Source organism: Myotis nattereri (assembly GCF_964212035.1).
Source record: "Myotis nattereri genome assembly, chromosome: 1".
Lineage (NCBI taxonomy): Eukaryota > Metazoa > Chordata > Mammalia > Chiroptera > Vespertilionidae > Myotis > Myotis nattereri.
The window spans coordinates 146231128-146255171 of NC_138075.1; the positions used below are offsets into that span (position 1 = coordinate 146231128).

The window sequence follows — 24044 nt, forward strand, 5'->3', positions numbered from 1 at the left end:
TATTTTTTAATTGCTGTAGAGTGTAGAGTGTAAAGTTAAGAAGCAGGACACACAGCAGGACTTGGCCTGAACCTAAAGCAGGTAATATGCTTTTCTTAAAAATAACTGGGGGAGGGGACACAAGGAAACAAACAAACAAACAAACAAACAAACACCTGGAAGTTACCTGAGACCCAGTGCACTGTACTAGCAGAGTAAACACGCTGAGTCAAGAGGCGCCTAGGAAGAGGCCTGGGTCAGCCCTGGCAGCTTAGACCAGGCAAGAAAAGTCACGTGTCACCTGCCAAGGGGCAGTGTTCCCAAACCTGAGACACTACGCTGTCCTGGTGAGAGCCCGCCACAGGGGGAGGCAAACAAACTGAGCACAAGGAAGGAGGGCAGCCTTGATTGTTTTCTTCTGTGCTGTTGTTTGTTTTTTGAGAAAAGACTAATCATTAATATTTACACACTTCTGGTATTAAGTAACTGTGACTGGCAGGAGGCAAAGTGTTACCACAGAAGAACACAAAAGGAGGCAAAAAGGGACAAAGTTGCCAAAGAAGTCTTACCTTGTAAATTTGTTTATTCATTTGCCAAATAATCTCTCTCTAATGCTACCATAACATATCAATATAATTTTATAGAACTTATGGCAGCTTTATAACTTGCTGAAAAAGCCTGAATTAAGTTTTATAAAACAATTTCCCCAAGTTTGGGAAGTTGGGTCTTTTACTCAAGCAACCAGGTATTTTTCAGTTCAAGCTGAAAACAGGGTTGACAAAAAACCCAAGCTAACAAAACTGAGCAAACTGCAAGGAGAAAAAGCAGGTCACAAATTAAACCATTTATTTGTGTTTTTTAGTTCCTTTTAGTTTCCTGATATTTCTAATGCTCAGAGTCTACTCACAATGAAAGATCACTCACCAGAGAAAAGCGGGAGGTCAAATAATGGTATTAAAGTTTTGCACTGAAACAAAATAAAGTCTAATACAAACTAGAAAGATGATCTTTCTTTACTGGAACTTCTGAAACACACACGATGAAAAATGCTTTTCTATTGCTTTTGCTTACTGAAAAACTGCATTAATTTTTTAAAAAATTAAATTTCATTGTCAAGATTTCACCAAGTTGTTGAGAAAATACCCACTTAAAGAAATTTATACAGTTCCAAGATTGTAAAATCCTGACAATACATTTGTAATAAATGGAATTTCCTTTAATAGACAGGAAGGTCTAAAAAAAAGTGTATCTTAAAGTTAGATTTGTGTTATTATTTATAATAATAAGAAAACTGATTAATTCCTGCGCATGAACATTTCTACTTTAGAGAGACAATAAAGTGTATAAAAACCCAAAGATAAAATGCTCAGGGATGAACTTAAGCTCCCTTTTAAGAATGATAATCATCCCAGTGTAAAACGTCACGATGGTAAAGCCGGGGACTCTAGGCAGGATCAGGGGCTGCTCTGGCAGAGAGGAGCCATGAAAGGGGAGAAAACCTGATCTTAATCAGAGATCTCAGAAACTATAAATAGAAACAGGTGTGCAAATCAAACACAGAGAGAGACCCCAAATGAGAACCATCCCTTAGGACACATGCTCTGACCTGGGGATGGTTAAGGGAGCTGAGAAAGTAGCAATTGTGGGAAACGTGCATGAAAAATAGGAAGCACGCCGCCATAGCACAGCCCTCCCCAGTCTCCGGAGCAGGAAAAGAGTCCCTGCTGGAGGGACAGGGGACCTTTAACTCAAAAAAGGAAAACAAAACTACACAAAAAAGTACACAACCAAACAAAGAGTTTTACAGAAGATGAAAGAAGAACAACTCCTCTTTTCCTCTGATTTCTTCTTTTGAAGGGTCAGGGGAAATGGTCATCAGTCTTTAAGCTTTTAAGGTGAAATTCTTCAAAGATGATGGAAATCACTCATCGGCTTGGGAAATCATTGTAATTGCTGTTATTAAGTGTTTAAGGATCCACAGGACATATAGAGTATTGTACACAGGGCACCAAAAAGCTATAATCTGTCACTGCACCCTGACCCTGAAACCCTGGTGTCTTGCAGGTTGGAAATAGCTGCATTTTTTTTTTTTTTTTTTTTTGCCATCCAACAGGAATCAATGCAAGAAAGCCTGCTCCTCTCTGCCTAAAATCTCCTGAATGCTTTCTCTTATGAATGCTAAAATGAATTAGGTTTGTAGCAAATATGGTGAAAATGATAATAGCAGATAAAACGTGGTCCTCCAGGTTTCACAAAGGTTGCTAGACCCCCATCATCGAATGTTCATTTACAAATCACGAATTTCTTGAGAGGGTTCAAAAACAAAGATACACCTGCATAGTTAGAAGCCACCACACATCTATGAAGAGCATCAACAACTATGATGAAGCATTTTCTAAAAGTATAATGCAATTACAGAGAAAATGTGACTTGAATTTAAATATTCAATTTTTTTCCCACCACTCTTCAGATACCTAACTAAAAGCATTTCAATCCAGAGAAAAACCCCCGGAAAAACTGACTAGCCTTTTGCCTGGTGGTTGGATATAAAAATCTCAATATCTGTCCTAATCTCAGACTAGTGCCTGGTACATACTATGTTCTCAGAAAATTATCTTAGCATAGGTGACAGAATGATGAAAAAGGGGGGCAATCCAGAAACCTGGCTCATGTACACTTTGAGAATCAGACAGTGATTTTTCTAGAATAAAGATTTCTCTGGCCCATATAAATTCTTCCACTCAAAGCTTCTGAGTAGCACAGATCTGCTTCTACCTTGGAAAAAGTGGCCAGCATCTTCCAGATTCATGCAGGTTGTCCCAGGCTTTTCCGTCGCTCCCTATGTGGGATCAATGCTTTCCTGTTTCAGAACGGACTTCACACACGTGGTTAACCCCTACGCATCCCTCAGGTCTCAGCTTAAACACTATTTTCTCAGAGGGGCCCTTCTCCTAGCCCCATTATTCTTTCTCATAGAATCTTATTCTTTATAGTCACAGTATTTGTCACAATTTTAATTATACATGTATCAGGTAATTAGCTGCCTAATATCTGTATCCTGTCACAAAACTTTGAACTCCATGAAGACAAGAACCATATCTATTTTATTCAGCAATTATTGTCTCATTGCCTGGCACACACAAGACAACAAGTTCTTGTTTTAAGAGTGATAACAGGAAAAACAGCCTAGGTGGTTGATAATGCATTATAGCATTTAATCCTCGGAAAAGTTATCACCACAGCTGGTTCTCCTGATTACTTCCCAGAGTGGCTAGTGATGGCCCCTGTGCACCCGATGACCACCTCACGTGCAAGTGCATTTGGGCAGGTTCTAAGGAAGCAGCCCCCGCATACCACAACATGGAGTTGCCATCTCACTACTTACCCTCCTGCCTAGGATCTGGTTGATAGCTGCACTTTCTTTCAGAGTACACTCGGCCACCACATTTGCTCTCATTTCTTTCATGTATAACATAAAAGCGTTCAGAGGCTTCTTAATGTGAGGTCTTTTGGGCTCCTGTTCCTTTCTCTGTTCGTGCTGAGGCTTCCTGAGAGGGGGACGAGGTGTTGGGGGAGGGGTGGGCAGAAGAAGGAAGAGATGGGTGGACAGTAGCAGAGCATCTGGGTACACAGCAAACTCTATAAACCTGGAACACCATCAACTGAGAAGAGCAACTCTTTGTGAGGGAGTGCCCTTAGGTTGGAGAAAGTTCCCCTGGAGCAACGGAAGTGTGAACACCAAATGGAAATGGGTGTATACCGCTGCCCCAGTTAGCGCCCTGAGACCCGCTCCTTGGTCACCTCAGGAAAAGCGGAACCTGCAGTGTAAGTGGTCATTCCTCTTTCAGAAGTCAGGCTCTTAACTTCTGGGAGGAGGGCCAAGGGCCACTTTGAGACGCTAATGAAACTTCAGCCTCTAGCCCCCAAACAAATGCTTGTTGGCTTTGCCCACACTGGAGGGCATTTATGGACTATCTCGTGCTTCCTGCCACCCCATCCTCCCAGTCTGCCAATTCCTCTTCAAGGAATTTGCTGTAACAGCCTGATACAATCCTGAGTGTGGGTCGCCCCTTTGCCTGGACGTCTATGCTTTTAAAGCCTCAAAACGGGAAAACTGCATCCTGGGCGGGCACTGGACTCCCCAGTCCTTTTCAGGTATCATCGGGGGCTGGCTCCCCAACAATCAGAACCAGTTGAAATCGGGCAGTAAGTGGCTGCACAGCTCAAGATTACCCAGTGCCCGTGCTCTGAAGATTACTCCATCTCGGTGAGGTTCCCTTCATCTACTGAGATCTGTGCTCCTTTCCAATGCCAAAATCAAAGTTAGTTGGCAGTGAGAATCAAGCCCACTAAAATCCACAGGAAGCTGAGCTAACTGATTTCCATAATAAAGAGAGGGGAAGGTGCAACTGGGAGGAAGAAACTGTTCACAGGGCAGCATCGTCAGGCACTCCCAGCGGAGCCCACGCACACTTACACGTGCATCAGGTCCCCGTCAGTGTGGGGGTGCTCCTGCTTGACCTGAGGCGTCACAATAGCTGGATGAGGGATGCCAGTTGTGTGGGGACCCGGAGGGCCAGGAATCATGTGATGGGAAAACCTAGAGGAGGAAAGAGAAGAAACAATCCGCACTAGAGGCCACGGCAGCAAAAGCGAGATGGCGTTTTGCAACAACCCACCAACTGCTATTGGCAGTTGCACACAGGAGTACTACCTAGAAATGGCAACAGGCTGACAATTTCTTTCCTTTCTGTGTTCAGGTGGAAAATATTTATTAAGTATTCCCTGTGTAACAACTTTCTCCCCCCAAACTAAGAGTAGAATCTGGCATTTTTCCTGGGACAGCTCTAGGCCATAGGATTAAAAAGAAATTGAGTCATTTTACTTGCAAAGCAGTTTTCAAATAATTTTATTAAGAACAATTTTACTGCAAATATAACAAGTAAGATTTAGCTTTTCAAAGGTTTTTAAATGAAAGCTAGAGAAATCACATTTAAAAAAAACTGCCGATGTTCCCAACCAAACCATCACAATACAAGTCTCCTCACACTGTTGGCTTCTTTACTAATTCTAGGAGAGAACAACTGAGAAAATCAGGGACAGGGAGATATTTTTCAGTCCCCAATTTAATAAGGTTGCCCTTGTCATCCAGAGTAATTTTCTACACAGAAAGAATGTTTAAGAGATCTCACCTTTGGAAAACTGGCAACATAATGGAGGGAAGGGTTTAATCAAAGGGAAGAACACATACAGTTCGACATCAAGGCAAAAACTACACACGCTAAACAAAGGCTTTTCCCCGAGTATGCTTGCAGAGTGTAAAAACATCTTAAAATATCCACCACCATCCAACACAAAGGAGGGAAACTGCCATGCAAGACAAATAAAATAAATAAAGGCTACTTTCAACAAGCACGTTGGATAAAGTTGCGTCTGCTTTAGAAATCTTTGCTTTTTAAACTGTTTTAAAGTAAACAATTCAGCAAGAACAACATTCCAGGTCTTTCATCACAGCCGGTACAATGGACTCCTTCATCTGGGAAGGAAAGAAGGAACTCTGCTTGGATATGTAATATTTCAGAAACAATTTTTTTTAAAAAAAAATTAAGGCGGCATGGTAAAAACACAAATAGTTGATCAAATAATAAGGCTTTGCTAAATGCACCATTTGCAAAAATACATGCTGCCTGGGAGAAACTCCTGTCATCAGATAGTTCTTACAGTGTTAAGAAGTGTAAAAATATATTTGGGGGTGTGTGTGGGGGGGAAGGATATTAATTTCATCCCCTTCCAACGAGCTGGATTTACAATTTGTAAAAATAATGTTTTTTCAAAAAGCTGAAATTCACCACACAAACTGCGAATTTCATTCATACCTACGTAAAAAGTAAAGATTCATGACCAGTGACGAGCCCAAAAGCTTGACTTCTGGCACGACAACGCTCCCTGGGGAAAGCCACACGGAACACAGATGCCACACCACACGGTGTGTGCATCAAGCACAGGCACAGAAGCCATCCTGTCCAGAAGCAAGCGTCCCACAGAGCAGGGGGCGCGGACGCCCGGAGCTGCGCTGGCACTGCGTCCCCACAGGGCCTGATTCACACACTAGGGCCCGCCCGCCGCCAGGCTGAGCGAGGGCTCTTCTGACAGCCGTGGTCCAGGAGGCTCTGGACCAGCCGGGCATTTTCAAGCACTGTCACATTAAACGGATACAACTTTCCTCAGAGAAAGTCAAGGATGGAACTCCAACCAAACCAGTCTTTATCTCCCCCCCTTACCACACCCCCAGCGTATTGTGAATAAAACAAGCGTAGGTTGTCCACTTTCGGGACATTTCACATCCGGCTGCTGGGTGGCATCGGGGTCTTCTGGAGGCACAGTCTCCCGCGTGGCCGAGTGCCTCCCCCTGGCGGGTGTGGCTGGTGCTGGCTGTTGGGGCGCAGAGTAAGGCTCCTACCCAGGAATCTCTGGGACACCTAGTGTGGGAGCCAGGCACACTGCGCAGACAGACGCGGGGCTGAGCTACGCACACCCTCCTAGCCAACCGACCAGAGGCAAGCAGAGGCGCACAAGATGCAAGCGCAGAAGAGCAGCTCGTCCTGGGTGCCCCGTTTCCACCTCTACCTACCTGGACATGGAAGTGTCGACTGACAGTGAGGATGGGTAGGGTTGCCTGAATCCTCCCGTGATGGGATATACAGGCTGACCTTGCCTGAGGTCACAGAAGAAAGGAGCCCATCAATGACAAAACATGAGTAACCAACCAGCAGTCAGAGTTTGATGAGGAGAGAAGAGGGAGGCATTCATACAGGAATTTTATTACAGACCATGGCATTTCTTCAGTTATCCAACTGCTTCCCTTCTGTACCCTCCACCCAAATAAAGTATCTTTTGCCTTGAAGAAAAGCTCCCACCTTCAACGTGAAAAACAAACTAGTCCATGAATTACCTGTCTTTTATCCCTTCCCCTCTTCCAACCCCATTCAGGCTTTGAACAAAGTGGGCATGTGACAAATGCTTATTAACTATAACAGAAACCTGGGGATGGTGAAATAATCCTTTCAGAGAATGTTAGTGGATTCTCTATCAGAATCTTTGACAATTTTAGGAAAAAGAAGAAAGAAATACAAGTTCATATTTATATAAAAATGAATAAGTATTTTAAAGTCACTGCACTCCCCCCTACCCCCGCCTCCCGCTGGAGAGCAATTCACTGGAATTATCTTCCCGCACTCTGACAAGTCCATCTCTCCCAGTTTTCCCACATCTCACACTGTCCACTTACACAGTCTGTATTTCCAGCTGCCACTGACACAAGGCAGCACAGGATCATTGCCCCTAAGTAGCTACATTCTGACAGAATGACTGTGTAGGACTGAACATGTACACATCATCAATTAAATGCAAACAGTTATTGATGAGAGGGCTAGTACTACAGAGTAAGTGGGAATTTCCATGGCAGGATAACCCCTTCTTGCTGAAGAAGAGATAATGTAAGGATGTCAAGGTAGGGAGACAGGGCAATGACAGAGGGGCTCGAGGGACAGAGAACCCGCTGAAGAAAGGAGAGAAAGCTTTTGCCAAAGTTGGAGCACTGTTTGCATGGAGTGCTGTGGGGAGGGCAGGAATGGAGAAGGGATGGAGTGGGAGCGGGGAAAGTTGTGTGCTCACAATGAAATGATAAACATAAGCTACACTATAGAAAAAAAAAATCCTTCTTCCTAAGATATATTTTCTTTCCTTTACCTTTACAATTTAGAAAACTTTCAAAGCAGCAGTTAAGGATTTTTTTTATAAATAACAAAGAGCAATTGAATTCTGGAAAATAAAAAGCCTAAACATTAGGGGTTTTTTTTGCTTTTCTGAACTCAAGCTGGAACTTACATTAAAATTCAAAAGATGTTTTTGTATTTTTAAATTTCTCCCTGTTTGTCATTTACCTCACTTGCCATTTATAAGCAAAGATAGTATATAGATATTCAATGTGTCTGTTTTCTTCAAATATATGTTTTCATAAAAAGAAAAACAGAAAAGAAAACCACACTGAGCACTTTGTACAGGCATAGGACATGCCCCAAACCACAAACTGAATCCATAAAACTATAGGCTTCAAAGCAAATGCTACAGTCATTTTCTATACATATAAGAAAACGGGTTCAATTGATTTCAATGTCTGTATGTTTTTTCAATCTTTTAAACTGAAATGAAATAAAGCTAGCACCTTGCTTGCTGTTTTAAAATTTCCTCAACTCCACAAGTGTTATCATTCATCAAGCTGACTGCCATGAATGGGAAGGAGAACATGTTCCAATGCCTGGCTGAAGTTCGCAGGGGGGGTCTTACCAGCCAAGCGGCGGGGTAATCTGCCCAACTCCACCCGGAGACAGCGGGTAAAAGGTAGGGATCTCAGGAGCAGGAGGATGCCTGGACATGCCTATGAAAAAGAATGGAGAGGTACAGAGTGTTCAGATTTGCAGGACATTTGACTCTTACGGCAATAGAAAGGCAATAAAATGCTTTATGCCATCGCTTCTTAACAGAAGTCAGTTTGGTATCTCTTCTCAAGATTTCAACATGTGAGAAAACAGGTTTTAAAAGAGTACATCTTGTCCGGCCTGCTTAGCTCAGTGGTTGAATGTCAACCTATGAAACAGGTCACAGATTCCTGGTCAGGGGCACAAGCCCAGGCTGTGGGCTCTATCCCCAGTGGGGGGCATACAGGAGGCAGCTTGTGGTGATTCTCTCTCATCATTGACTAGAGGCCTGGAGCATGAAATTTGTGCACAGGTAGGGTCCCGAGGCCTGGCCGGTGATCAGGGCCGATTGGGGCCTTGCGGCTGCCGGCTGGGGCCTTCCTTCATTCTGCACCACCCACTGGTGGTCAGCGCACATCATAGCGAGCAACTGAACTCCCAGTCTCCTGGTCGAACTCCCGAGGGGACACTTTGCATAGTAGCCTTTTATATATATAGATGTTTCCATCTTTCTATCCCTCTCCTTTCCTCTCTGAAATCAATAAAAATATATTTAAAAAATATATTTAAAAAAATAATAAAATTGTTCATCTTGAGGGATTCTTGAAATAGTAAATATACTGCTAATAGAAGCCATCAAAATAAGACTTTTAAATTATTTAGTTTGCCCACATTATTTCTCTTTGGTTAAGAAAATGGTAGACAATTATTTTTTTGTGTAGAATAGAAAATGACAGGCCTTCATAAGTAGACGGCCTGCCTGGTGCTCAAGGATTAGGTAAATTGCCACTTTCATATTTTTATTGGCTCCCTTATGGACACACAGACTTGGGAAATGTGATACCTCAGAGAATCAAAGATTAATTAGGAATCATCTGCAGTCCCATAATGGTCACACTGGATATGATTCATCTGGTCTCTGCCACTTCAGCTCCAACTAAGCTCTTCATCAAGCTGAGTCCTCTGGGCTCCAAGGTCAAGCTGCTCGGGATTAGTTGTGTCCCGTAGAAAATGAGAGTGCCACCAAATTGTTTCTTGAGCTCGGACTCCCTGGAGCTCCTACTGGCCTATAACTGTAAAAACCGCCTACAGATTATACCTAATCCTAGTCCCAAATGGCATCTCTTTGTTTATATCTTACCTTGGGTGCAGAAAAGAAGGGTTAAGATACATTTATAAAAATGCAAAATATTTTAAACTTAGATTCAATGTATTTGGGGGGAAAATGAGTGATTCTGAATAGAAAAGGGCCACAACTGTTTTCTTATACAGCTAGTCTGACTTTATGTCATTTCTGTATAGAAACCCACGCTCCCAGGTTGACTTAGAGGATGCACTCAGTGGTTGTAAATATATTGATTGGCCAGAATGTGGAACTGGGTGAGCACATGGAGATGCTCTTTACGTATTCTGCTTTTTTACTGTTTAAATTGATTATGAGTTTCATTTGAATTTTAAAAGATCCTGAAGGCCTTCAACATATGGGATTAACTTAAGAAGTGTTGCCTTCGCAGTTGATATTAATTTGACTTTGAAGTTAGGACAAACTATTTCTCAATTCTTACAGAAAGTAGGTGGGATGGAGAAAGGTCTTTAATTTCTCCTTCAATAGAGAGTTTACATGCTTTTACATGATCATGTGTTTTGCTGTTTTTGAAAAAATGTTTTTCAAATCTCCTTTTATTGTGTGTACAGGTACTGCTTCTTTTGGTCACAGCAGACCCCCCCACCTCCCATTTCATACTCTGGATTGTCTTCTTGGGTCAGGGGAGGTATGAGCAGCAGGGGTGACCCTAAGGCATATCAGAATCATGGGAGTTTCTCCACTGGCCTCCACCCTCACCTGAGATTCAATACCTCTCCAATCCTCAGGGTCTGCAGGGGGATTGCTCAGTTTTGAAAAGAAAAACCAGGCCAATCAAGAAGGAATTTGTGAAAATATGAACTTGAAATTCAGGGTTAGAGGTGAGAGAATACCGAATTATCTACTTTAATCCCTTTGGTTAGAGAGTGGAAGTGACTGTTTGGGCACACACAAAGTAACGGTTTGTCCTGGGCTCTTCTGACTGGGACACAGAGAAGTAACCTGCTTGCAATCACATGCCTCTCAGCAGACAAGTTAAAACTCTGCTGCCACACCGGTCCATGTTCTGAGTGTGCGGAGAACACGTCAGTGATGCTGCGTAGGTGCAGTGCAGCAGAACAATCTACAAACTAGTTGGACTTCATTTTACTGCTCTGAAGGAGAAAGGAGAAAACTAACATTTACTTAGTACCTGCTATGTGCCACTTCCCATGCTAGTCTTTTGACTTTCTATTAAAATTCTACTCATATTTCAAATACACCTCTCCCATGGAATATTCTGTAACTTTTACAGCTCTGAAAAATCTCTTTCTTCTTTGAATCTACAAGATTTTATTTGTACTTTTAACGTGGTACTAAAGATGTTCTTCATTTTGTTTTATAGTTAGTTTGTGCAAATGATTTCCTGCATGAGTTTAAATAGAGCTTGGGAAAAAAGAAACCATGTTTTGCCAACCAATCAATGTATCAAACCAGGGTTGTCTCCACAGGAGGTTCTCAATAAATACTTTTGAGTGACTGAACAAATGAACAAGTGAAAAAAAAAAGTGTTTAAACCAGTGGTTCTCAACCTTCCTCATGCCGCGACCCTTTAATACAGTTCCTCATGTTGTGGTGACCCCCAACCATAAAATTATTTTCGTTGCTACTTCATAACTGTAATTTTGCTACTGTTATGAATCGTAATGTAAATATCTGATATGCAGGATGTATTTTCACTGTTACAAATTGAACATAATTAAAGCATAGTGATTAATCACAAAAACAATATGTAATTATATATGTGTTTTCTGCTGGTCTTAGGTGACCCCTGTGAAAGGGTCGCTCGACCCCCAAAGGGGTCGCGACCCACAGGTTGAGAACCGCTGATTTAAACAGACCCATTCCCCATGCTGGGTCAGCCTTATCAACCATTTTGCAGGTACCTAAGTACATGATGGGACTTAGGTCACTACATGAGCAGAAAATGGATCTGTGTTTTCTAAATAGGTTATTGTTGTTTTAAGATCCTGCTTCCAAAGATTCCTTGAAGTGCGTGACCCTCTACCAACTGCTGACTTCATATCATTCATTTAACTGGTATTCACTGAACACTTACTGTGTGCTGCAGGCTATACATGGCATGACCTTAAACATTTTTAAGCTTTTACAAGTAACTTTAATAAATATGGATAAAATTATTTTGGAGTCAGACTATATGGATTTATTAACTTTGCCACTCAACTACATATCTTTGAGAAAGTGATTCATTATTCTGTAAAATCAGAATAAAAATAGAATATTGGGTTGTGTGAAGAATAAATGCATTAATATATGCAATACAGAAAAGTGCCTGGCACACAGTGTTAAGTGATATGTTTTTGTTGTTATTTAATAGGATACAATGAATAGAAAGGTATTTATAAGTAGATACAAATAAACCTAGCATTTCCTAAAAGCTCTTTCAATATTTTTACCAGAAATAATGAGTAGAACAAAATGATTGTTGTTATCTTCCTTTCCTGTTTCTACACCTGCACACAACTCCACACACCAACATACTGACAGAAAGGTACAAACTAATGTGCTTCTGATGGGGAAAATAAGACATTTTTGGGGGGCTAGCCATCTGAATCTGTGCCAGTAACCTAATGCACATTTTTGATAGCCTATAATTAAGTCACTGCCCCTTTCTCCACAATCTGGTCTAGCGGGACCTGTTTTCCTAATTACTCCCAGTTTATAAAGGCGTCATAAACAAAGAATGCAGCAGCTTAGCTACAGGGGAGGTCACCGGCACCACCCAGACCAGGCATTTAGATACAACCTAACTTCCCCATTCTAACTGACTCAGGAGGGGCTGTGCAAGCCCACCACGAAAGCCTGTAGTTAGGAAACAGATAGAAAACAAAGAAACCGAAGGGTATAAAGAGAAAGCTTCCTCTATATTAGCTTACTCAGGATTTGGAGAACTGCCCCCCGAGTCACTGAACTAGTACCTGTGAAACATCTGAAAATAAATGGGTTTATCCAAAGTACCCCTGTGTATTTTTCAGTCGCCTGGTAAATGCTGTAACACTTCCGAGTGGAAAATCAACCTAAGTTATTTTCTTATGAATGAGAATGGGTTCTGCTGACGAACAGGTTAATTTATTGGATGGTTATATCTAGCATTAGAATATGCACATGACACTTCTTTTGGTTTTCAGTTTTGTTTTTTTAAAAAATAAAGCTAACCAGCTTCCTGGGGACTTTGAAATTAGTGATTCTGGTCTCAGCACCATGTTCTAACTAGTTGAGTTACATAATAAAGACAAAAGGCAGACAGAAGAAGAGAAAAGAAGGAAAAGCAAAAAACCTACTGAGGTTTTTAACTTATATTTTGGTGAGAATATACTCTCAAATGAATAATATAATTCAAAATCATGTAAATTCATCCTTTTCAAACCAAAGTTTACATATCCCAGGAGATACATGAAGTCCAGGACAAAGAATAATCAGAAAGAGGATCTTTACATTAAAAGCAACACAAACAGTGTATGGAGTAGAATGAGAAAATAACACAACTTTTCAAAGAAACTACAAGCAGACAACTTTAGGTCATGCCCACTGGGCCTTCTCTAGTTCTGGAGTTTGTTAAAAAGAGAAAAGTTTGAGAAGCAAAGCTATAATTACAATTAGTAAGACAAAACAAAGCAGTAAGTGATGGGAACAGAAGATAAAATAGAAATGTAATTGATAGCTGGTCATAAACTTGTCTTTTTAAAAACTGAACTGTCCTAGAATCCTTAAAGAGAAAAGCTACTAAACGGATATATGTTATTCTTTTAAACACGTTCATTTTGACGTGCTCATTTTGAACAGGGGCTGGGCCGAGGAAGCACCATGTAACTGTTAGTTACATAAACAGTTAAAAACTTAGTAAAACGCACTGCTGGCTTCTTTCTGTTTATGGCTTGTTTGAGTTTTTACAATTGCCTTTCACTGTCACCTACATCTCTGTGGCTCCCAGGTGTGTGTCTCTGGCTCAGGCCCTGCCCTGGGACTGGGATGTTTAAACTGCCTATCTCGTGCCTCCCTTCAGATTATCTCAAACTCTCCACAACCTAGGTCATATTCATGATCTTCCCTCTGAAACTTGGCCTTCTTCCTAAAATGCCTTCGTTGCCGTTCTCACCGTAAATCCATAGACCTGTCCTTGCTGCTTCTTGTTCTTTGGAGGTCCCTGAAAACAGGAAGTAGAGAAAGGACTGGAAATGACTAAACAGAGGCAAACTGGGACACCTCTGCATGGGTGATTCTTACTTCCTTTAAGTAAAGGTACGGGCTCCACTCAAGCCAAAGTCCAATAGTAACTAAGTCCTCAAATAAGTTGCCTATTTTAACCAGGGAAGGAAATGAAAGCATTACGTACTTAACCTAGAAGTACTCACAGTGGTGAAAAACAACAACAAAACTCCTGGCCCCTGAACTGCACTCTTTTTTACAAACTTAATGTTGTTTCCACTACAGATCAAAGAGAGGGCTGGGCAAAAGGGTGAGGTCCTGAAGATGGCAAAGTTTTCACCTGTCTATTCTCTGCCTTCACTTGGTTTTACAGGATATTTATTTCTCTCTCTCTCACTTTTCAATGATAGTTGACGGTCAACATTATATTCCTTCCAGGTATGTGGGACCTTTTATTTCGAACCCTAAAGATTCTGTTGAGGGCCAAGTGTGGGCGTACATGGAAAGCGCACAGGCCACCCAGGAACAAATTCAACCTCAAAGTGGGCTCTCAACCATGAGACCCGCAGGCTGGGAGACCAGGCCCTGAGCTCCGTGCCCACGGCCACGCACCCCGCCCGCGCCGGCGTTTCCATTTCCAGACCTCTGTCCTGCGTGCTCTTCTGTACGTGGTACGGAGTGGGACTTGGCAATAATGTAGGGAAGCAAGTAAGATTCATGTTATGGTTTTGTACTTTATTATTTATCCTAAGTTGGTGCTGGTAAATAATAAAAAGAGGATAAAGTCTAACAGGTATATAGCTGAAACTAAAAGAAATCACTAAAGGCTCAAAAAGATAATATTTGAAAGTAAAAATCTCCTACTTTGTCCCTTTTCTAACTTTTCTTTTTTAAACAAATATATTTCATTGATTCCAGACAGGAACAAAGGGAGGGGGGAGGAGAGAGAGAGAGAGAGAGAGAGAGAGAGAGAGAGAGAGAGAGAGACAGACATCAGTGATGAGAGAGAATCATTGATTGGCTGCCTCCTGCACACCCTCTACTTGGGATTGAGCCCACAACCTGGGCATGCCCTTGACCAGAACCAAACCCGGGACCCTTCGTCCGCAGGCTGACGCTCTATCCCCTGACCCAAGCTGGCTAGGGCTCTAACTTTTAACACTACCATCACTCCTAGTACATGCTGAAATAGTGAGCAACTGCAGGAGGCACCGAGGACTGGATGCTTAGTATATTTGTATATCGTATTGGTCTATACTGTGAAGCCTAGATTCAGAGCTGTCACTTTGAAAATAACCCTTCTAGGTTCTTCTTCATTTTTTTTTTTGTCCTGAAAAATAAAAGAAGCAACAACAAATTCTTTTGGGTTTTTAAAAATGGCTATCAAAAAAATTATTCTTGTCTCCTAAAAATCCATTTTGATCCGCCCAGTGACAGGGAGCAAAGGCCCCTGCAAGGTCCCGCAGGCTGATGTGACACGGCTCCTCCGTAACTGAAAAAGACCTGAGAGGGCAGGGCTCTCACCTTGTTTGGAGTTGACATCTGATGGGATGTGTGACGGGTGTGTTCCTGGAGAAAAGTGCTCGTCGCTGTAAGTGATGAGGGGGGTGAGAGGATGAACCGCATGGGATGGCTGCACCACGGGCACTTTATTCGACTGCAAAGTAACCACAAGGTCAACAGTTAACAACGGATGCCCAGCTCCTGCCTCCTCTCCCAGCGAAAAAGCCGCACAGTAGCAGTAACTGAGCATCAGCATAACCTAAGACTCCTCTCTGGACCTGGACAGCTGAGATCATCTGCCGTACCCACTTAGACCTTCAGCATCTGTCCGTGTTAAATACGCCTTGTGTCTGACTAGCCCATTAGGAAACTATCAGTTATTTAACCAGCTCTCCTATGGAGATTTAGATTGATTGCTATTATTCCATACTAGAGGCCTGGTGCATGAAATTCGTGTGGGGCAGGGGAGTTCCCTCAGCCCAGCCTGCACCCTCTCACAATCTGAGATGACTGGCTCCTAACTGCTCACCTTCCTGCTTGCCTGATTGCCCCTAACTGCCCCCCCCCCAAGCCTCATCACCCCTAACTGCCTCTGCCTGCCAGCCTGATTGCCCCTAACTGCTCCCCCTGCTGGCCTGGTCAACCCCAACTGCCCCTCCTGCCGGCTTGGTCGCCCCACAAAGCCTGCTGTTCAGTCTTTTGGTCATCCCTCACTAACCCTCCTGCCGGCCTGGTCACCCCACGCAGCCTGCTAGTTGTTTCTGTTACTGTGATAGCATCCCGGACAATTTGCATATTCCTCTATTATTAGTACAGATGACATGAATCCTGTACATACCCATTTACATTCCCTTCTAAATGATCTCTTCAGGTTGATTTCAACAATGAGTTATGGAGCAAAAGTTATGAATGCTTTATAAGCTCTTTATTCATTACATATGTCTGCCAATAAAAAGGCACTCAGGCCCTGACTGGTTTGGCTCAGTGGATAGAGCATCAGCCTGGGGACTGAAGGGTTCCAGGTTTGATTCCGGTCAAGGGCATGTACCTGGGTTGCAGGCACATCCCAGTAGGGGGTGTGCAGGAGGCAGCTGAATCGATGTTTCTCTCTCATTGATGTTTCTAACTCTGTATCTCTCCCCCTTCCTCTCTGTAAAAAATCAATAAAAAGTATATTTTTTTAAAAAGGCACTCAGTAAAAAATTGTTCAATGAACAAGTAAATGAATAAATACTGCCAATTTGAAGGGCAAAATTTCAAACAACCCAATAAATATAAATTTGCTGTACTGATATTCCATTGGTTTATAGAATTTATGATTCTATAATTGTACATCTCTAAGAATCATGTTATACCATTTTAATGTGTTATAGCTTTGTCAATCAAACCTGACTATCCATTATGCTTTAGGCCTACTCAGTTCATCTTCATATTCTCTAGTTTCTAGAAGTCTTAATTAATAAAAGGAATTTCCAATCTTGAGTTTAAATGCATAATGTGAAATATAGCTTGTAAAAACCACTTTAAATTGTTAACATCTTATGTATTTTGTCTTGTATCTGTTTAAAAATAAATTTATTTAAATTGGAAGCCCAAAGCTACATAACATTTTTTTAAAGGTACGGGTTATTTATTTGGACTTCATCAATTTGAAATCTGAGATCCTTTTGTTTGGTTATCTTATATAATAAAAGGGTAATATGTAAATTGACCCTAACAGTGGAATGACCAGAGTGAACCCTGGACCAGACACTGTGAGGTGCACTGACCACCTCTCAGTCCCTTTCCCTGGCCGGCAGGCTCCGATCGCCTGATGGTGAATGGGGAGCTGGGGGTGGGTGGTGGGGGACGTGGGCGGCACCAGGCCAAGGCCCTGACCCCGCTGGTTGCCCCACACACAGAAGGCAAACCCCAATGGGGGTGGGGCTGGCTGCAGGCAGCTGGGGAAGATGACCCTGGTTGCAGGCCAGGCTAGGGACTGTACCTGCGCACGAATTCATGCGCTGGGCCTCTAGTAGTTGGATAAACTCCTTGCCCCCTCAAGAAAGTGCACTAAGGAAATCAGTAATATAAACAAGAATGGGGCAGTTTAACCTGATTAAGGAGATAGATTTTTCAGAAACTTTACATCTCCTCCCCTCAAAAGACAGTAAACTTGACACAATTACATACATACAAAATGTTCCTGATTTTAAACACATAGACTAATTAAACCAGTATCACAAAGATCTGTAACTGCATACATTATAGTAATGAGTAACTTGTGAATTTAAGAGGAATAAGATATAATGAATCTTGACTATTAACTAATTCACTACTTCAGACATGCCTTCACCATCAATAGTTTGAATTCATGGGATTTTTACTGTACTATAGATTAAAACGCATCTGAAATCCATTTCTCCAAAAGCAAATATCTGTATTTAAAAATCTGGGAAAGTGCCTGAAAACTGCCCTGCACAGTATAAACTGCCTATAATGTAGATCTATATCCGACTGGTTTCGGGCCCTGTTAACACACCTGTGTATGGTGGCGGCACTATGATATGCATAATTTTGTGCTTGATGTTTTTTACAAATTAGGTATAAAAAGTAAGTGGCTCCAGCGAAAAGGTCTACCCTCAGGAAAATTAGGAGCAATTATCCTAGTAACACTAAATTCTCTTTACAGCCAGTAATAGTCATTCTCTATACCCTATCATTATAACCTCCACCCAAAAGAAACTTATGAAGGAAAAAACGCAAGGGGGGAAAAATCACCCTTTTTCAGACAATGATATGATTTTCCCTGTTTTATAATTATCAGCTCCTCTCTAATGGCAGAACTTGCATTGCTCGTATAGCCCTTGGCATTTATTAAATAGAGCACCATTATCAAAGCCGCATGCCTTTTCTCTGCACACCTCAGCACAGACATCTATGCATATAAATGTGTAAAAGGTTAAAAAAATGTTCCAATGCTTTTCAAGTGTTAATGATGCAGTCTGCCAAACACAACGATGAGCTTCTTAAATACAAGGAATTTAGAGTTAAGAGGAGGTAGGGGGTGATGGGAGGGTGGATGCGGAGATAGGAGGATATTGTTATAAACCCTTTTTCAAATGGAGACAAAAATCTCAACACCCAAATGGTAAAACGAATATAGGTCAACTATACTTTAGAATAAGAGCTTTGATTTTCATTTCAAAAGTCTCATAAGTATAGTTGCCAAACAATCTACAAAGACACTTTCTTAAGGTAGTTAAAAAGAATAAGCATTGCAGAAATCTTCTGAAAACACATATGTCTTTTGCATGCCTTTCTGATTTCCATAGCATCATCTTAAGGAACTTGCATTAGCAGGCAGCATCTCCTTAACGTCTGACCTATCCCTCCAGTCATATAGCTCAGAATTCGGTGCCATGAATTTTTACTAAATTATGCTATCCTTGCTCTCCTCTTAATTTTACGGTTTTCAACACAGATTTGCTTTCCTGTGGGAAAGAGATAAGAAGCCAGGGATTTTAATTTAAGCTCTGGCCTTGTCTTATATTTTGCAAGATGGCTAGCGTACTAGTAGTGTGTTACAGCCAACAAAGATTACGTCCATTTTTGTGGCCAAATAATGAAAGCAATACGAAATCTCAGTAATAGGTGTGAGCACAATGCTAAGTTTTATACATGGCTTCTGCTGACCACCTCCACTGGGCACAGAAACAGGACCAAACTACACTACACATCCTGGTCAAGTAAGTGTCCTCGGCCCTAAACAGTGGGCTTCCCCTGAGAGCACGAGGGACTGTCCTTTGACACTATTTGCACGCACAAGGCAAGAGCCCAGGTACAGCCACTCTGAGTAAGTTTTACAGACAATATAGCCATTCTTAATTCTAGCCTCAGACCTCCAAATAACAATGTGGTGCATCTTGGGCGGGGCAAAGGGAAAGGAGGAGGAATAACCAAGTGACTACCGAGTCTGTACAGGCAACTTGATGTAACTACATTATAACGTGCAGTTGCCCAGGGGTATGTGGGCCCATGCGTGTATTTAAGCACCTGAAAGGTGCCAACGTGATGTGAGCACTGATGGCCAACACAGATGAGGCTGCTGTTCTTGTGCAGCCTCCTTTCTAGGGGCCTGCGGGGGGGAGGGCGGAGGGGGGAGCATGGGGACTGGAGATAATGGACAAATATGTAAACAAGACGAGTAAAATCTCAGAGGATGACATCGAACACTATGATTAAAAGAAACATGGTGATAAGAGAGTATAGTAGTTACTGGTATATGCCTTTGTATTATGCTAACACTGTAAGAAACCAGCAGTTTAAAACTAAATAGTCTAAGATTCTATTTCCTAAAACAGGAAACGGAGGTCACCAGGGAATGAGTGAGCAAGCCATGCCTGCTTTCAGCACTTACAACAACGAGGGGCTGCTCACTACACAACTCCAGTAACGCAGGGTCACGGGGGATACCACGCGAGTGGAAAGCCTGGTCACTCAAGACAGTGGGGGCCCCCCTGTTAGCTCCTACTCTGCACACCTAGGATCTCACTCGATAGACACCCTGGCCCCTGACTCCCACACATGTCCCTGCGAGGAAGGGAGACAGGACCAACGGCTTTCTTTTTCACTCACAGGTACAGTCAGGTGAGTTTTAGCTTCCAGTGCAGAAGCACCAGGAGCTCCCAGCGCTTGTCCTGTTTCATTGCCCAGGTGACAGCAGGCACAATTACCCCACCTTTATGAGATGCGGCCGCTCAGAGGTGGAAGCACTCAGGTCTAAGCCCACATGGCAGTAAGCAGCGCAGTCAGGCCACACACCCTGATCTTTTGATTCCAACTAGACTACACATTCTTTTATCTCAAGCAGGTGATGGGTTGGGTGTGTAAAGAAAAACAAAAAAAGATGGAGAGAGTGGGTACCGGGAGGAAAGGGGCGCAGAACACCAAAGGCGGACTCCAGAAGGTAGCTCTCCCACCTACTCTGCCCCACACATTCAGCAGGAAGCCCACAATCCCTTCTCGAACTCAAGATACCACCATCAGGCCATCCTACCCACAAAGCACATCATTATTATAGCAACTAACACCACACCTTGGAGACAGGTAAGCTGAGGCATAGAAGGTGAGCAACTTTCCCAAGGGCCACATTCACTACCAAAACAGCACGCGGCCTCCCGGGAGCGCCAAGTTCATAAAACCTCGGCACTGCACTGACCATCGGGGCCATACCCAACAGGATACGCACCCATGAAAGGACTGGGTGGTCTCTGTTCCAGGCACAGGAATCACCTCGGACCAAGAGGCACCTCAGCAGAAGCGGTCAGGCCTGCAGAAAAGCCACTGCCACCCTCTCTCCACAGCTGGAAAGCATTCCCGGCAGCTGTGTGGTTGCCACCCAGGCTGCTCCCTGCATGTATCGGCCTCTTGGGCATCACAGCCAAAATACCCACACAAAGTGGGTGCCACTGGGGATCCTGAGAGTTGCCCTCAGCAGCATTCCCAGAAGTGACCACTCCCCGACGGGCATGGAAGCTCTCGGCCTCTGAGGATGTGGTTCTTTCTGGAAAGGACGAAAAAGTGGTTCAGCTCCCTCCTGGCAAAGGCGTGGGCCTGCTGGTAAGTGGGATAATTGGGGAGAAACCTGCGGGCCTGGTGGCTAGTCCCAATTTTGCACATCTCTGGGTTCCAACTAAACCCGCAGCACAGGACCCAACTGTGCCTAAGGCCCTGAGTACCATTTCAACAGGCTGTGCATTTCACCCATAGTCCTCCTGGCCATCACTGAATCCAGGGGCATATTAACACTCCACCAACCTGTTGGAATGAGGGAGTTCATCTGGCCTCAGTCGTTATGGTGAAATTCAACGTTTTATTACACTCTTAGAAAGTCTGGTGCTGGTACAGAAGCTGGAATTTCACACCGTGCCTTCCCTCCTCCTATGAGAATCTGGGCTTCCTAAGCCTTCCCACAAAGAGGAGCAGATCTGATTTACTCCGAAAGGATGCAACAATCCTTGCACCAACTAGACCTCAAAAGTAACATTTGGCGCTGGAAGCCTTTCCTAAGACCTACCAAAGTTCAACACCCGATTCAGATCTGACGTGGCTTTCGAATCGAAGATCACTGCTGCTTGAGATGCAGTAGCTCTTTTCAGATAATGATGGGGCACTGGGCTCGGAAGACTTCCTGAGCAGAAACTGGTAAAGTCACAAGGTTCACAAGGGACAAATATTCCATGAGTCCAACTCTGGAGGCAAAGGTGTCCCATCATCGGACACCTGGGATGCTCTCCTAAAAGGAGAGGAACATGTCACAGGGAAAGGGAGGAATATGGACGGATACACAGTAAGTGCCCGTCCTAATGGCCGTGTCTTTGTATCCTCTGGCACTCGTCCACATAAGTGGGCAGTGCCCTTGTATTTATAGGTGAGAAGGCTGAGTCCTTTTGGACACACAGCTCAGTAATAACTAGTTGACAGACGACGTGTGCTGGCATGGTTTGGTACCAAGTCCCTGCTTGTCCTGCCCCACACTGCTCCCTACACAGCTCCTCTCTCCGCCTCTGTTCCAAACCACCCTGCCAGCGAGTGTGGCCTGCCCTGGGCTCTGCTGCCAGAAAGTGCCTGGACAGAACAACTGACCACTTGGGGAAGACCAATGCCACTAGCAGGACTACAGACAGACTGCTAGTGGCATCTGTCTGCAGTGGCCCACCCACAATTTTCCCAGTTCTCTATAAAGTGACGATCTCCATACAGTACCTCATTTAATCCTGAAATCATCCATAAGCTAGGTGTTAAGATTTCTGTTTTATAGAGAAGAAAACCAAGGTTCTGAGACATAAATAATTTATATAAGACCACACAGGATGTTAAGTAGCACAAACAGGATTTGACTCCGAAATCTATAGCTTGTACCCCTACAGAATTAAAAACAGCTATTCCTGGCATCCAAGTGGGAGAGAGAGTAATAAAATCACTTAATATTTAAATACATGGACCCTGGAGGTACAGTTCAAATCCCAAACATTTAAATGCCTAGTTTCTAGGTAATTCACTGAATTTTCAGAATTCAGTTTCCTCATACATAAAATGGGTGACATAATACTTCACAGGATTAAACTGAAGATTAATGAGCAATGCAAATAAAGCCTCTTATTTAGGTCCTAGCACATAATATATGTTCAATAGTACTTGCGGAATGAATAAAGGAAAGAGAAAAGAAAAATAGAGCCAAATAAATTACTTTGTTCCCCAAAATTCAAATAATTTGTCTCTAAGACAAAGTAAGTTTTAGAATTAGAAATATGCTTTCTTTCAGGTGAATTCCCCACCAAACTCTCCCTTCCTTATTCTGCCAACGTACTTTTAGTCTAAAGTGTCTGTGATCTCAATATTTTCCTCATCACTGCTTGTAGAAATCCCTCCCACCCTTCAAGATTCATTGTAAGTGGCACACTTGAAATCTTAACCCTTTGAGTGCCAACCAATATCCTAGGAACTATGCTAAAATTGCCAAGGCATTTTTGCTGATTTTACAGCAGTTTAGGAAAAAAATTATGAATCGCAAGTAAATGAAGTTACATATTCAAAAACTTAAGGAAACCTTTACTACATTGACATATTTAGCAATATCATCATCACTAATAAAAGCAGACTTAGAACTGGACGCCATTTCGAAGCTTTGATAGCCTCCCGGCACTTTTGGCGAAAGACAGGAAGAGCCCGATCGCGCTCCCCAGCACTCTAAGGGTTAAACAACACGTAACTTTCTGGTTTAGAATTTGCTATGTATTCATATGTACATAGGTTTTCTATGTGCTTGCTTAACTTCTTCTGTTAGATTATAATTTAATAGATAATACAATCTATGTTTAGTCATTTAAAAAATATCTCTTACAGCAGCAATTCTCAAATGTTTTTGTTCTCAGCATACCTTAAAATACTCTTAAAAATCTTTGAGGATCCCAATGAGCTTCTGTTTGTGTTGGTTTATTTATAAATACTTATCATATTCAAAATTAAAATAAATATAAAAGTATTTATTAAATTATTTAAAAAGTACAAGCCCATTTACATGTTAACATAAAAATATTTTATGAAAAATGACCGTTTTGAAGCAAAAGCATTACATAAGAAGAGTGGCATTTAGTTTTACAGTTTTCACAAATCTTTTTAGCATCTGGTTTAATGAAGACAACAGGGTTCTTGTATCTGCTTTCATGTGAATTCAAGTCTCTGCTTTGATGTTATTTTGGTTGAAGTATATGAAAAAAAAGTCTGACCTCACACAGATATGTTGTTGGAAAGGAAAGAATTATTTTAATAGTTTTTTCAGTGCCATGTTGAATCAAAAACCGTCTCAATATCTTTTTCCTACTCTTACATTAACATCCATTGATCTGTCTTGCCCTATGAATTTACCCATGTATCATCTGTAACATTATGCATTAGTTATCTGGAAATATTGGCTCAATGAGTTGACATATTTCATTATACATTATAAAAATTGCATTTATATTTATTCATCGCTGATCTAATCAGAAAAGATTTAAGAATTTAAGACGCTATCAAGCAGTGGACACAAATTTCTAAAATTCTGATTTTTCCTTGAAAGCTCAAATTTTATCACTAGCAACAAATGCTTCCAATTGTTGTTTTCATTGATAAGAGAACCTCTGCTCATTTGTGAGACAATATCTGCCAAGTAACAAACTATGAAACCATAGTTTGTCAGTTATGCATTCAAAGGTGAAGGTTCAATAATACCAATAATTTTTACTGCTTCATCAAGGATATTCTGAAGTGAC

The 24044-nt window shown here is 42.2% G+C and overlaps 1 protein-coding gene across 4 annotated transcripts in view; it reads right to left on the bottom strand.

Annotated features, from left to right (window-relative positions):
- LEF1 (lymphoid enhancer binding factor 1) overlaps window positions 1-24044 on the bottom strand; it is a 116222-nt gene that overhangs the window by 18769 nt on the left and 73409 nt on the right. For 2 of the 4 annotated variants that reach the window (XM_081088830.1, XM_081088832.1), the window contains exons 4-8: window positions 15271-15403; window positions 8326-8416; window positions 6611-6694; window positions 4457-4579; window positions 3365-3527 (exon numbers count right to left, since the gene is read on the bottom strand). In XM_081088830.1, coding sequence (XP_080944956.1) covers window positions 3365-3527; window positions 4457-4579; window positions 6611-6694; window positions 8326-8416; window positions 15271-15403 — 594 coding nt within the window. The remainder of the gene's footprint in view (window positions 1-3364; window positions 3528-4456; window positions 4580-6610; window positions 6695-8325; window positions 8417-15270; window positions 15404-24044) is intronic. The other 2 variants (XM_081088831.1, XM_081088833.1) reach the window with 1 other exon arrangement.